The sequence below is a fragment of the Oikopleura dioica genome, chromosome XSR (assembly GCF_907165135.1).
Source record: "Oikopleura dioica chromosome XSR, OKI2018_I68_1.0, whole genome shotgun sequence".
Taxonomy (NCBI): domain Eukaryota; kingdom Metazoa; phylum Chordata; class Appendicularia; order Copelata; family Oikopleuridae; genus Oikopleura; species Oikopleura dioica.
Genome location: NC_137294.1, coordinates 4,883,402 through 4,899,160, shown reverse-complemented (window position 1 = coordinate 4,899,160; position 15,759 = coordinate 4,883,402). Strand labels below are relative to the sequence as shown.

The 15,759-nt window shown below is 43.7% G+C and overlaps 1 protein-coding gene across 1 annotated transcript; it reads right to left on the bottom strand.

The window, feature by feature from the left end:
* Positions 1-390: 390 nt before the first annotated feature.
* On the bottom strand, positions 391-15,665 carry LOC145709474 (dynein axonemal heavy chain 10-like). Its single transcript, XM_081787164.1, has 12 exons — positions 15,561-15,665; positions 15,226-15,416; positions 15,058-15,183; positions 14,659-15,012; positions 14,196-14,581; positions 13,794-14,089; positions 13,271-13,676; positions 12,755-12,994; positions 1,920-12,711; positions 1,422-1,806; positions 1,016-1,248; positions 391-907 (listed from the first exon to the last, which is right to left on the bottom strand). The coding sequence occupies exons 2-12, from the start codon at positions 15,404-15,406 to the stop codon at positions 444-446; spliced, it is 13,863 nt and encodes a 4,620-aa protein (XP_081643290.1). The 5' UTR covers positions 15,407-15,416; positions 15,561-15,665; the 3' UTR covers positions 391-443.
* Between the last annotated feature and the right edge of the window lie 94 nt (positions 15,666-15,759).

Sequence of the window (15,759 nt, the reverse complement as noted above, 5' to 3'; positions counted from 1 at the left end):
TACAGAAATGAATCACTCCAACTCTGATACAAACAACCTGACAAAGCAAAGACATTTTTCCGCAACTCGGAAATATCTCAACAAATTTCTTCCTTGATTTTCTCAAATTCTCGTTCCCAAACATAATCAGTTTCTGCTGATCTCACAGATTATCTCACATCCATTTTGCAATAAGTTTTTTCGTTTACCTCAGGAATTGCTTATTGGTAATATCTAGCTAGCAAAGATATCCGATGAAGGCACACCAAACACACCTGTACTTTACTAATGTAATGATAATTATCATGATCTCCTTCCCCCGCAAAGACCAAAAGTACCCCGCTGGGTTAGTTTGAATTTCGATAACAATCGACTCGGTTTTTAGTTAGACAAATATATTTATTATTAATACAAAAATATACTTTTGTACAGAAGATATTAAATACAGGTGTTAGTTTTGGTGCTTAGTCGGAGTTGAGTGTGAGAGCGACGGACTGTAGGACCCAGTGAGATGGATGTTGTCGAGAAGCAAGATCGGCTTCGAAAACGAGACCGACACCCATCGCGTTTCGTCGGTTTGAAGTCGTGTAGACGGGCGTTCGGAAGGTGTTCTGCAGCTTCAAGCGGTGAGACTCGATCGGAACGATCTGCATGATCGGCAGTTGCTGCAGGAGCTGTTTGGGCGGCTGGCGCACCAAGCAAGTGTTCTCCACGTCCCAAGCGGCACCTTCCAAGTAAAGACCGGAAATATAGGCACCTTGCAGTGGTCTTTCGTTCACGTAAGAAGCATCCTCGTATTTGGTCACTACGGTGTACAAAGTCGAACGATCCAAAGCCCACTTATTCTTGCGGCAAGTTGCTTGCACGAGAGCGGTAAGATAGGACTCAGGGATATGAAGGCCGGAAATCCACATGACATCGGGTTCACCTTTTATCGGTTTCGAATCGAAACTTTCGATAGTTATTCATAAATTGACTGGATCTTTATATCTCACTCAATATATTTCAAAAGATCATTTCCGTAAAATATCAAAACCGATTCCTTTCTCAACCCAGTTGGTGTACTGATCGAGCCGCGATCTAAAGTGACTCATCCAGTTAGAAAGATTCTTGAGCGTGTCCGGTGCCAAAGCCCGCCAGATGGATGGGATTTGACCGTTGAAAAGGGATCTTGCTACTTCGTCCAGTTCGTTTGACATTCCAACTTCACCAATGAGCGCTCGACCGAGTTCGACCAAAGAGCTTCGCATTTTTGCAATGAGCTTTTCACTAGGTTCAAGATCTGGGAATCAATTCTTTCTAAAAATAATTCAGCCAACCGATGAGATCAAAGCGCGCCATCTCCCGCTTCGGGGGCAGTGATAGAGGTGCTAATCTAGTGCAGTCTAAAATGTGGACATTGCTGATATTTTGGCGCCAAAAGACGAATTTTGGGCTTGAACCGTTCCTTATTGAATCGCTCTAATTCCTGAAGCAAAACTACAGTAGTCGGATCAACATTGATTCCAAATTTACGCTTGATCTTATCCATTTCGAACTGTTCGGGGAGATTCTGCTGGATGTCAATTGCAATTTTGGCGATAAAGTCATCTCGAGACATTCCACCTCCGGAGTCACCTGTTTGAGGTTGCAACTCAACGAGAAGCTCCCACATGTCTCTCGCTGCGGTCGTGTAGTAGCCGATTTCAGCGTTAGGATGAAGACCGAAGACCTCGGGCGTGTTAGCTAACGGCAAGCTTTCGATTTTCTCTGTGTAGACTTCCTTGGTTCCATCATCTTTGGGAATGTTGTAGTCGATCTCACTCGACTTGTAGAACGAATACGGCTTGAAAGAGGATAATAACCGAATAGGAAGAGATTATCTCAAATGAGAAATGAGTGCTCATAAATTTATTGTCTACCTCTGAAATCATCAAACAGAAATATATTATCCCTTTCCTGGAATGTATCGAAGATAAAGTCACCGAAGTATTCTTCCATGTATGTGGTGAGGATTCGTCGATCAAATGAATCGATGCATCGACCTCCGTACATGACTTCTCCGACCAGATATCGCAAGGTTCCCCAAGGAAGTTTGTCTTCTTCGTTTTCAAAAGACTTCGTAAGATATGTGTCGATGATTGTCATGCAAACTTCAAAGTCTGACTCGTTGAAATCATACGAAACGTTCCAACCAAGGCGACCGTATTTTCTTCGCTCTTGAACGACGGCATGGAAGAAGGCGAGGACGTAGACAAGTGGCCGGAAAAATTGGTGAGAGCTGTCTGCCAAGGTACTGCCAGCAATCTTGGTGTATGTTGCCCGAAGGTTGAGCTTAAGACCATTAGGGGGCTCAGTGACGACCTTGAGTGATCTTTGAAGAATACCGATTGGGAACTCCGGGATACAGTCGGTGGTGAGCCAGAGACGGAAGTCAGGATGCGGCTTTGTGATTCTGCTGATAGATTTTTCCAAATCCTTGAGCCATTTGACAAGCAAGTGGCAATTTTGGAGCATGAGCCACTGACCTCGCTGGATAGCAGTATCGAGGAGTGTGAGAGCGATTTGCTCTTGACCCTGTCCCATGGCAAGGAATTTAAGTCGATTGCCACCAATGTCCATTCGATCGGCAAGCTTCATCAAGTCAGTAGCGGGATCGGAACCAGGGGAGAGAATGAAAATGATTGGCGAGAGCGGCGTTGATTGTTCAAAAATAGCTTCAAAAGAAACAATCGGAGGTTGAACATACTTTTCGCCCATGTTTGAGACAACGTAGTTAGTAACGGCACGGACACATCGATCAACACGGAAACATCGAAGAAGACAAAGCTTGAGGAATTGATCATCTAAGCTCTCGTAGCGGCCAGGGAAGGGTGAAGCTTCAGGAGCATCTTGGTCGTACCATTTCTCCCAAGTTTCGACATCCTTCGAAATATCGTCAGGTAATGTTGAGAAGACAGGCGATAGTTCTGACAATTTCACAAGATCTTGCCACATTTGATCGGCAATCCACTCGGCTGGTTTCACTTTCTTGACCTTATCAAGAGCAATGTTACCCTTGAGGAAGAAGTCGACCTGAGGCTGAGGCACTTTTCCAATATCTTGTTGAAGTTTTATACACATTTGGAAGGAGAATAGCAACTTGTGTCGTTCGAAAAGACCAGTACATGCGTAGTTGTAAACATTCATGGTCAAAGTGTTGATGATGTTCTGCAATCGGCGAGCAAGCACTGCATCGGGGAGAGATTTCTTTAGTGACATGTCAAAGACGTCAAGGTAAGCATTGAGCGCAAACTGGTACATGTTGTTGACAAGAGACATATCCAAGAGGACGAAGAAAAGAACTGCACCGCGCCGCGCGGCAGGTCGGTAACCATTTCGAATCTCGTCAATCTCAGCAGAGGTTTCTGCTCCTTGCACCAGTTTCTCAGAGATTTCTTTAGCCTTTGTTTTCGTTTCTTCCAATGTCTCAATAAGTTCAGTGTTGTCCAACATGTTTCCTTTAGAGTTGGCGAGTTCTCGGAGAAGAGAATCTTCCAAATCCTTGAGGAGTCGTTTATTCTCAGATGTTTCTTGAATCAAGCGTTCACGCTGTTCTTCCAGTTCTTTTCGCTCGAACTTTACAATAACTGAGAGAAGCTGATCTTCGAGACCATTGAGTGTGACCTGGTAATTTATAACCATCGCCTTTCCAAAAACAGCAGGTGAGTATTTAGGGTTAGCAAGTTTTGAAGTCAAGTACAGCCTGAAGCTCGGATCGTAGTCGACCTCCTTGTCACCAAGGATGATGTGTTCTCGTCCAGCACCACCCTTGATATTCTTCTCGAGGACATTATCAATGACAGGATCGATGTACTCGTCAACATCCTTGAATAAGAATGGGAAACCATACTTGATAGCCAACTCGAGTTGTTTCAAAAAGTCAGGGCTGTTGAAGGACGATTCTTTAAGATTATACTTTTCTTCTTTCTTCCTGATCCAATTCAACGCCTGTTGCTGTGGATCAATACAAAGTGGGAATCGACTGGCTCTAGTGGTAAGAATACCGTTCTGGATGGAAAGCTCATCTGGAGGCAAACCTTCGGAGCCCCACTTTGATATTTCGACTTCGTCAGTAAGAAGATCTTCCAGTCGGAATGGATCAGACATTGGAATACCTTTCTCGCGAATATCCGGAATGAACTTTTCTTGCATCATTTGATATCGGAAATCGTAGTTGAAAGCTCCCTCGTAGGACAAAAATGCAGCACCGAGGAGACAGTCACCAAGAAGTCTCACGCGCATTTCCTTAAGTCCAGCGAGTTCCACCTTCCATCGTTCTCTTTCAGAACCGAGACCACGAATAAGTTTGTCTGCGGCAATCAATCGCCTTTCCATAATGCTGGCTTCTTCTTCGAGCTCTTGTTTCTCAGTCATCGCGGCTTCAAATTGAGCTTCAAGTTCTGCAAGTTGTTTCTCGATTGCAGCCAGTTCTTTTTTCGCTGCAGCGAGATCTTTTTTCATGATGAAGAAGTTCTTTTCCAAAGTAGCGACTTTCTCTCGCTTTGGTTTAATTTCTCGTGCAACGTCGCAGTAACCCATGACAGCTTCGACGAACTTCATCATACCAGCACCAGCGTTTGAGATGGACTTCATTTCCGTCTGTGAGACACCAATGACCTTCAAAAAGCCCTTGATCTGTTTCACTTGAGAGTTGCCGATGGCGTCGACGTCCATGTTCATCAAAGAGCTCAAGAAACCAGCTTCAGACATCATACCTTTAGCTGCTTTCCACGAAATTTCCTTGATGCCCTTCATGACGAGAATACACTCGCAAATGGTCTGGACAGCCTTTGGAGGCTTTGCAAAGGATCGAATTTCGGTGACATCTGACTTGTCCAAGTCTTCAAGGGCCTTTCGAGCAGCTTCTAAGGCTGGCAGAGCTTCCGCCAAAGATTCTTCGGCTTCTTTCTTTTCGATAGCAATAACTTTTGATTGTTCTTCGATTTCGATGGCTTTGGATCCTGCTTCTTCTTGTTTAATTGAAGCGATGTTTTTGCTTTCTGAAATAACCTTCAGCAGTTCTTCACAGGCTTCTGATTTTTCCTTTACAACAACTTTCTGAACAACAAGTTTAGCGTTCAAGTCGTCAAGCTGGATCTGGGCTTCTGCAATTTTCTTGAGACCACCTTCCAAACGCTCGCACATTTTTTCAACTTCATCGTCTTTTTCTTCGAGTAGTTTCAAATAAGAGGTTGCGAAATCAAGGTAATTCTTGGGCGTGACGAAGTTTGTTCGTCTGAGTTTTGTCAAGTAATCGGCGGATGCTTCTTCAACAGATTTATGAACAAAGACAACGTGATTGATCACGGCGTTCATATGTTGCTCAGGAATCATTTGGTTGTCCGATAAAAAGCTTGATGCGACAGCAATGAGAGCCTGAATTGGCCAAGCCTCGAACCAGTCGATTGTAGTTCCATTGACAAGACCTGGGAAATTTCGACAGCGCACACGCAAAGTGTCTCCAGTTGGACTCATAGCAAGGATAACGTGAAGATTGTTGGCGCACTTATCAATGAAATACTTCCAAATTGATTCTTTTCCTGGCGGGTAGTTCGCTCGCAATGCCTCGTCTCGCATGTTATTGATGATCGCGTCTTTCTCGTCGTCGGCGAAGAGTGCTGGCACAGCACCGGTGGTAAGCATGTTGTTGATCAGTTCGAGGAAACCCTCTTCAGCAACGTGTGAGTCGGTGAACAGGAAGGAAATTTTTCGACCTCCGCTTTCTACACCAAGTTTACTGTATAGAATTTTCAGATCTTCTCTGAAATTGGACTCGTCGTATCCTCTGGATAATGAAATCTCGAAAACTTCACATCCTGCTGCATATGATGCCAACTTTGCGAGAGACTGCTTTCCTGAGCCACCAACACCAACGAGCAAGGCGTGACCGCGTTTCATTCTCAAAACACGATGAATTCTCGTCAGATGGTCCAGCGCAGATTCGAAAAGAACCAGGTTCATTGGAGTCTCGCTTTCGTTGTACGCTTCAAGAATCTCAGCAAACAAGCCTTTTGCAGCATCAAAGTCTTGAACATCTTCATAAAGCCGTGGTTCACTCTCCTTCAAGGTGTTTCTGTAGTCGCCAAAGAGGATCGGATCTCGCATGACATGTTCAGTGTTGTGAGGGAAAGTTTTGGTTACCAATCCCTTGATGGTGTCTTGAAGGTAATTCTTATCTTTATCATTAATGGCTCTATCGTGGAAGACTCTCAAGCATTCGTTTCGCCAAACTCGAATGAATTCATCAGGCTTGGTAAATCGCTCGGCACTGGTGACACAGAGACCACTGTAAATTCTTGATAAATCTCGCAGGTTGAAAATGTAGTGGAACTTTGATGGCGTTGGAGGGAGATCTCGGACGATCTTTTTGTAAAGTTCAAGAGTGCATCCAGTAAGCTTACTAGCAAGATCGAGGATGTTCTCGCCGAATGGTTCCAGGTGACCAGAAAGAATTGAAGTGTAGATTTTATTGATCGACTCGTCAGATGGGAATGTCATGTTGAAAACTGAAAAGAGAGACAAGAACCGAGGGTCAGTCGAATTTCGACCACCACCAGCTTTGCCCATAGCAGAGACGTAAGAAATGTCTTTCAAGACTTTGCAGTTGAGCTCCTTTGACCGATCATAAATGTAGCCTTTTTCAAGCAAGAGTTTCATGAGTGCGATAGGCTGCTGAGTTCCGTAAGTGTCCACTTGAGGCATGTTCATGTCGTCCATAAAGACAAGAAGGCGTTTTCCTGGAGGAGGTCCATAGATGTCTTTAGTTCGTTTTTCAATATTCGCCTCGATTGTTCGCTGAACATCCATTGACGACGTACGGGAAGAGAAATTGATATTCAAGAGCATGTTTGAATCGGGACTCAATCCACGCAAATAGTCTTGGATTGTTGCAGATTTCGATGTTCCACTTTCACCAACAAGCGATACTGGGCGATTGATATGGCCTGATTTTTTAAGAAGCCAAGTGGTACGAGTAGTGTCTACAGTAGGCACCAGAATCTCATGGAAAGGTTTTGTTCGGTCGTGGATGTAGTCAGGGACAATCATCTTCCATGGGATCCATTGTCGTTTAGAAATGTCGAAGTGATAGTCATACATAAGATTGAATCGAGTTGGCAGAGTACCTGCTGGAGCAAAGTTTGTGTCTGAGTCAGAGGCACCAGGCAAAGCAAGCAATTTTTTCGCGATTGTGTTGAACTGCTCTTGTGATTCTTCAACAAGTGTTCCTCCAAGAGACCAGAAAAGGCACTCAACATAAACGGCTTCGAGAATTTGTTCAGAGTCAACTGGCGCTTCAGCTGAGTCCAAGCAAGCTTCAAGCATTTTGCATAGCTGGGTGACCATATTCAGATCTGTCTGAGGAACGATCAACTTCAGTTTGTCACCTTGCTTGCCATCGAGCATACCTTCGTGGATGAGATCTATAAGGACGTCAACAGTCTTGTCGAAAAGTTGTGGCAAGAATTCTTGCTCGAGCTTGTCAGTTCGGTCGACAAGCCAACGTTCCCAGTATGGACGGTAGCGGAGATTCTTGGGATCGACGAAGACCATACCAGCTCGGGAGACGGTGGCAGGTGATGCGTATTGGAGATCGCCAACTTCAAACAACATAGCACAGTGTGGTTGTAAACGAATACGTTCACCATTCGCCAAAGTCAACAGCTTATTGTCGTCCATGACAGAGTTCATATTTTCAATCCAGAGCGCGTCGACATCACCATCGAACAGAACGTATCTGCGTTCTTTTTTCTCAGTTGGTCGATTCATTTCTCTGAAGATGTTTGAAAGAACACCATCTGTCCAATCTCGAGTCACGGGATCCAAGATACCGTAAAGCTCAATAACAGAAAGCGCTTTCGGATTCATGATGGACATTTTTGTTGGAAGACCGAGACGAGTTTGAGCTTGGCAAAGAGCATTGATGACGACAGATTTTCCACCACCAGTTGGACCGACGATCATTGTGCAATGACGAGTCATCATTGTTTCGTACATTTGGACGACTTTGTCACATTGATTTTCTTTCAAAATGTATTTTTTCTCAGAGAGGCAAACTTCAACTGCATCGTTGAAATTAGGATATCGGACTCGAGGACAATCGAGACCGGGGAACAGATCGCCAATAAGACCAAGGAAAAGTGGTACATCCTCAAAGATAAATTTCGGTAAGTTCATATCTCGTAGGGCTCGCATCAGAACCATATCTTCGGGGAGATCGGGAGATCCTCGCTTGAGATTACCAGCCATGTTTAGGACAGAACGAAGGGCTCGGAGACCGAAATCGTAGTGATTCTGTTTTGAAAGTTGTTCTTTTGAGAGCTTGTAAAGTACTGTCATCTTTTTCGCGAGAACCTTGGCAGTCAGGAAACCTTCACAGAAAAGAATAATTTCACAAATCTGTTGCAAGTCCGGAACAATGACGACAACTGGTCGGAAGAGTGCTTTGACTGACTCGGGCAACTCAGTTCTGCCAGCGTAACCAGGGTTCATTGTGATGAAGATGCCCATTCGAGGATCAAGACTAATTTCAACACCTTCGAACTGGAATCGGCTAAGATGTCGGATCAAAGCGTTTCGAATTGTTTGGACTTGCGAAGAGACGACAGAAAGTACAGACGCGTCGATTCGGTTGAACTCATCGAAACATCCCCAAGCACCACACTGTGAAAGACCAGAGAGAATCTTTCCGACGGCTTTGTAATCCATACCTTCACCACAGTTCGTGACGACGCAGAGAAGGCCAAGAGCTTTCGCTAAATCTTTGGTGGTTTCAGTTTTACCGGTACCAGCTGGACCAGCAGGAGCGCCACCAAGATACATTGATAGAGCTTGTGTAAGTGTTAGGTAAATTCGATCGGTGAGAGGTGTAATAACTAAACGGCCGTTGAGACCCATGTATTCATAACCATAGCCGAATTCGCCTGTGCATTGTCGGATGATAACGTCATCTTCTGGTTTCCACCAGTAAAATCGCAATTGTGACTCCCATTCGAACTCTTTTTCGTCCAAAATTGAATCTCTAACGAAGGTGTCGATGATATCTCGCGCATGCACATCGATCGTCAGAACAGTATTGTATTTGGCACGATCGTTCTTTTCAAGCGGATTCGTGATCTTTGCGACGATCTCGTCAATTTGACCGTGCAGTTGCTTGGCGTAGTTTTTCATGGCAAGCTTGTCACCCGACTTGACTTTGCGGAAGATGTCTTCTACCTCCCATGTCCACCAGATTTGATTGGCGGCAAGCACAACCATACCTTGATAGTTAAGCATCCAGTCAGCTCTCGTTCCACGCTCGCCATAAGTGTAAACAGCTTCTTTGGTAATGCTTCTGTTTGTTGCACGCATTTCAGCAAGGACGGCGGTCATCCAGTCCTCGACGCGACCTTCTGCTTGGACAGCTTTCTTGAAGTCCATGACTTCTCTTTCAGCAGAAATCATTGAAACTGCAATCTTCTCTCCATTCGAGCCGTCTGAGAAACCAAGAGCAGCGATATTATCGTACATTTTGATCATATGCTCCTGTACACAAGTGGGGTCGGAAGAACCGAGAATAGACAAAAGTTCATCATCGGAAATGAAGAAGAATCGTGGGAAGGCATTTCGCTTCGAGTCAAGATAATCGTTCAAACTCTTTTGGCATCGCTCAAGACCTTCAGCAAGCACGGTAAAGTCCTCAAGTCGATTTGGAGCGTGACAGGAGTCCTTGATCTTAGGATTTTTGGCTGTTTCTTGCATAATCTTTTTGAACGTGTCATTGATCTTGTCGAATTTTTTCGCCTCCTCAGGCAGCTGAGATCGGATATCGCCACCGATGAAGATTGACTCTAAATACATCCATTTTCGCTGAACGACCATCCAAATTTCACATACTTCGGAGATATGCGACAGCGATTTTTCCCAAGTTTGCACTTGATTCAAGAATGGACCAATGAATCTTGACGCAGACATAGATTGCAGTGTCATTGCATTGTCGTCGAGTGTCTGTATTACCTCGTCAACAGTTCCCAAAACGTAGCCTCGATCAGATGTGCCTTTGAAGTATTTCGATATGGTGAATTTAATGTTGTCCCAAACTTCTGAAACCTCTTTCAGCCCCTTCTCGATTGACAATTCTTTAGTGGCAGCGGTGACGATTTCGTTGATTGAGTCGACATAATTATGAAGCCCCATTTCAAACAAAGCACCAAGTGTAAACGTCTCCGGATTCATGTCAAATGTCTTCCCAGTCTTGTCCATGAGAGATTTCCAATGACGATCTCTCAAAGCATCGTTTTTCAAATCAACAAAGAGTGGAATCGCGTTCTTGAATTCGAGCATTTTCTTCTGCAGGGCTCGGGCGACTGTCATTTGGCGAACGTGCGGAGGGAATTTCTTGGCATCTTTCAGGAAGCCTTCGATACCTTCTGTGAGAGAGTCGACGTTGAGGTTACTCCAAAGCGTTTGGGCCCAATCCTCTCGAGCTTTCATTTGTCGCTCGTATAGTTCGTAGATTAATGCCAGCCCTTCCATTTCAGTCTTAGCTTTTACTAATCGAGGATAAGCGGTAACTTCCAGGCCAAAGAGCTTTTCAGCGTTGGCCAATTCAAGTCTGTTTGCATCATGCTGAATCAAGACTTTCGAGAATTCCTTCATCTTCTGCAAGCCTGTTTCTAAATCGTCACCGATAGTTGATGGCCCTTCATTTTCGAAACGCTCAGCAAAATCGGCCATTTTCACTTTGAAGTCAGTAATTTCTTCCAGAGTGATTGCAGTGAATTTTCTCTTGATAGGCGTCAATTCTACGTCGACGCATTTTGATCGGTAGATGAGATCAGCCCAGATCTTTCGAATTTCGCCTAGGAGCTCTTCTTCGGGCTTCGTCATCTCACCTCGGTACATAAGCAGTGTTCTGTATCGCTCGTCAATATCATCCAGCTGAAACTCGACTTCCATTGACATTTCTCTGATATTGGAGATCGTCTGCAAAACAGCTTTCAATTCTTCCAGTGTATCAGGTTCCATTTCCAAGTTGTAGTTCAAGTCTCGTAACTTATCAGCCAAACTAAACATGGACACTTTGGCTGACATTCGAAGCTGTTTCTGAAGCTCGGAAATCCACTCTCGTGCATGCATTTTGACTGATGCCTTCATCGGCTTCACAGAAATGATGAAAGCCTGCTCTCGTTCTTCAGTTGTGGCGTTGTTGACATCCTTGACCATTTTCGTATACACATCAAGAAGATGATCGTATTCAACACATGAAGGCTCTTTATTCGCAAACTTTTCAGTCACGAGTGGTTTGTCTGGCTTCCAGATTTTGGAGTATTTTCGCCATTTGGCAGCGATTTTGATGCAGTTTACCAGGCATCGTTGGAGATTCTCAGTAATGCCTAGGCAGACTTCAGTGACGGAGGGCAGCGGAAGAATATCGGAGTGGAAAGTGAATAAATAAGGCTCATCCGAGTCTGGATTCGGCTGAGGTGGAGTTTCTATACAGGTGCCATCCATCCATCGGACAAACGAACGTGATGAATCAATAACGTCGCCAATCGTTTTGAAGACGAGTTTTTGTGTCTCATTAACAGCTGGCCGTAAAATGATTTCAGTTCCAGCCAGAGCAGCCTCGATTCTAAAGAGCGGCTTTTCAGCTCTCAATTGGCAGTTGAAATTTTCCAAGTTGTCAACAACCGCAATCACAATTGCGTCATAAACCTTCTTTTCCCAATACTTGTAGTAGTTAGCCATTGAGTCGGATCTGCCAGAATTGGTGGAAACAACTAAGCCTTCTAGTTTTGTGAGAAGAGGTCCGATAGCTCGGTATTTTCGCGCAAGAAGCTCAACATCTTTAGCTCGCTGATTTTCGACAGCTTCGAAGTAGTCTTTGATATCTGGTGTTCCGGGCGTTTCGCTTTTATAGACGAAGAAATCGGACATGGCTATCAGCTCTACTCGATGATTTATATCAGCAGCGATGTCGTGCACTTGATTGACCAGGGATTCGAACTTATCGATCATTTTTTCGCATTTATTGACGTATTCTTTGATACCCAGCGTGTTCCAGTTGAGTCTGGTGTGTCCAGCTTTTAAAGTCTGCTGGAGTTGCTTCACCCAGTCGCTGAGAAGGTCCATTTCTGCTGGTTCGAGTGAAGACATGATTCTGTGATATCGTTCGAGCATGTTTCGAAGGCCAACGACAAACATGGAATATTTGTGTTCTTGAAGGGCCATATTACGGGCAAGCTCTGGAATACTGAATCCAAGCTGTTCAAGATATTTCGACTCAAGCATGATGACGTTGAGTTCTGGCGCAAAGTTAACTTCGAATCGGCCAGTATCCAAGTTCTTCAAAAGAAGAGGTTTTCGCATGTAACCTGGTAGACACGCTTCTGTATGTACTCGCCACTTTTCGTAGAGTTCGTCTTCGTACTGTTTCATCTTTCGTGCAGTTCGCAAGTAGTGATCCTTGACGTAGCGACCTTCGTCAGATGCCATCATCTCTTCCGACTCCATAAATCTGACTATGGTCCTCTTGATTCGATCGAACAACGACTTTTCCCACATAATAGCACCGCCAATTGGTGGCTGTCCATTCGGTACCGGAGGTCGATCTTTTTGACGTAGGAAGGAATCGTTTATGATGTCAACTTCTTTTCGATACTGTTTGATGATCTCTTGTGACTTGTTCATCATTTGCTGGTTGATTGATTCACGAGATTTGATGTGTTGGAACTGTAATTCAAAATTAGAAATGGTAAAACTATGACTAACTCACTTTGAGAAGAAGGTCAAAGGCACCTTCTGCAGATCTCAAGTATTTGAACGACTCGTCGATGAATCTTTTCGCTTCTGCCTCGATTCCTTCAACTTCCCTGTTGAACCACTTGATGACTTTCTTCCAGCTGACAGCGCAGTCTTGAGCAAACGGATCGAATTTATAGTCTTCAAGAGGTTTCACTAGTGCATCAACTCGCGCCACGACTTCTTCAATTCTTTTTGGATCACCTGTGACAGCCTAAAACATCATTTAAAAAGGCTAAAATAATAAGCTTGGAAAAGATAAAATAACAAAGCTCTTTTGCAATCTTTTAGAATTGAAAAAGGAAACTTGATTTTAATTATCATCGAAGATAATTTTTTGATTGGAACTGAAAAACTTTAATTCTTGATTTTTTAATAAGCAAATCAGGAATAGCCTGCTTTTTTACGAAAAAGTAACAGTTTTACCTCAAGAGTATCCTAGGAGAAAAGTTTGTAATTGAGTCCTTTTCGCATATAAATAAAGACTTGCCTTGAGTTCGGGACCAAAAATATTATAAAACTCCTCAAGAACTTGGGCGACGTCTACAATGTCCTGGCAAATGCTCGCCATGTAGTCAGTCTGCTGGAAAAGACGCTGCTTGTCGAATTCCCATCGTGCATCTCGCTCGTTTTCTTCGATCCTAGCGCGAACCTCAAGGTAGCTCGATTTCCAGGTGGTCAAACAAGTTCGCGCGTTCTTCGCGAGCTTTTTGACGTCTTGAGGTTCTGCAGCAAAAATGGTCTTCAAGTCGACGTTTTCTTTAACGCGCTCGGCGAGATGCCAGGCGATTCGCTCCATAAGCGGGACCATTCGTTCGTCTTTGTTGTAGTGACGGGAGATGATCCAAACCATTCGCAATGAATTCATCATTGATGGAATGGTGTCGATGATTTGGCTGAATACTTTTGTCAGAAATAGAGATGAACACCACAATCATTTTTAAAATTAGAAAAATATAGAATTTAATTTTTTTTCTCGATTTGATATGATCATTTTATGACCGAAACTATACCAGAAGTCATTGGAATGTTGTAGATTCTTGAAATGTCGCTCCAAAGTTTGCAAAAATCGCACATTATCTCGTGCTTCAACTGAATATTTGGTGAGATCGTTTTTGGCGCCTTCGAAGTTTTCGATGACGGGATTTCGCGCTTCTCGGAGAACGGAGAGCATGAACTGCACATCGGGCCGCTTGAGCTGCTCAAGTAGGGCGGCAAGAGCTGCGTTTCGCTCCCGCCAAAGTTCGATTTCGGCAATGGGTCCATCCCCTTGTGGTTGCATAGCAAGCTGTTCTTCCACGGCTATTTTGTGGATTTTGCAAGTGGCTATGGCAATGAACGAAGTTATTTTTCATCTGAGATTATGGCAAATGATAATTATCATCTAAAATATTATCAAAATCCTTTCCTTTGAGCACTTGATTTTGCCAGTTAGAAACAGTGTTTTCTAGCAGTTCGATAACCTCATTGTCTTGCGCAAGCTTTTCAATCGGTTCTGTCTGGTAGGCTTGAACACTTTCCGGAATTTCAAGTCCGAATCTGCCTTCAATTTGGTTGATTGTTCTTCGAATCTGCTGTGTGAATTTCGACAAGTTCAGCAAAAACTCATCGCGGAAAACGCTCTGCTTTGATTTCTCTTCGGCATTTGGGTTGGGCTCGATTTTGCCGGTTTTGATGTTCAGGAAGGGGACAAAGACGCTTTCCATCAATTGCTTCAGCATCACCAGAGAGTGTTGATTTAACACTCCATATTCGATGCAACGAGGAAGAAGTTTTCGTGCTTGTGTAATGTCGGCAGGAGCTAATGAGAAAATTATTAACAGATTGGCTCGTTTTCCAACAGCAATTTTGCCCCTCGAATCAAGATTTATATTTTACCTGGCAATTTTGTCTCCAAATTTCTAAGAAAAAAGACGCATGGTGCAGTCTCAAATTCTTCTGGAATCTTCTTCTCGGCAATGTGCAGAACAGTATCAATGTACTCTTCTTCTTCTATTCTAATTTCCGTGATGAATTTTGTCTTCTTCTCTTTAATCGTTGACTCGCTCTCTGTTCGCTCTTCCTCGTCACCAGATTTTTGCTCGTTGGCGTCGTTTTTCTCCGATGACTTGGATTCGGCAAGTTGTGAATTCGATGTCTTCGACTCTGATCGACCGACGGAAGAAGCCTTCGAAGAAGATGCTCTGGAGCCGCGGCGCGAATTCGATTTTCGTGAGCTTTTTCCGGAAACTCCTATGTTCAAGAGTTAATCTTTATTTCAAGGTGTTTTATTTCTACCGGAAATGTTGGATTCCCTTGCAGACATCGCTTGAGAGGTCGTTTCATCGTCGCCGATTTCTTCCTCATCATCAGTGACTTCCACTTCATATTCGACCTCGATTTCCCGTGTTTTTTCAACGTGATCTAAAAATCTCACAAAACGTGTTCTCTGAATTTAAATTTAACCTAGGTAGAAGAGTATAGCATGGGCTGTGTCGTCTCCTTCGACGTGGTTGCCAAGGATGAAATTTCTAATGATGTCTTCTGCTTTTTCGTTCTCGAGAAGCTTTTCGAAAATTGATAGCTCGGTGAGGTTCAGGCCAGCGTATATGCGCTCGCGCATCCATTCGATCCGAGAGTCCTCCATGATTGTCGACCTTTTATCAAAATATCAAATTTATTTTTCAAAAAAATTTATAAAAAAATAAATTTATATATTGGGATTAGCTTTTATCAAATTATTTTTTTTATCTATTGCATATTAATTTGTTAAAAGACATGCTATTTCTCTTAAAAATTACCTGTTGGAGGCTCAAAATCGATCTGGGGGTGTTTCGAACAAATATCCCTATTGAGTGGGATATTCTAGAAACCTTAAACCCCTTTCTTTCGTGAAAATCTCTTGAGCTCGATATGGCAACCTCGGAGGACTGTTGACAAGGGACCCTTTTCTCGTACCCATGGTTACGCGCTCCAAATGACAAATATCTTACCCTTCGC

Coding starts and splice junctions, on each gene's coding strand:
- LOC145709474 (XM_081787164.1), bottom strand. CDS start 15,406: ATGGAGGACTCTCGGATCGAATGGATGCGCGAGCGCATATACGCTGGC. Junction 15,184..15,225: donor TGCTATACTCTTCTACCTAG/GTTAAATTTAAA, acceptor TGAGATTTTTAG/ATCACGTTGAAAAAACACGG. Junction 1,807..1,919: donor CTTTATCTTCGATACATTCC/AGGAAAGGGATA, acceptor TATCCTCTTTCA/AGCCGTATTCGTTCTACAAG.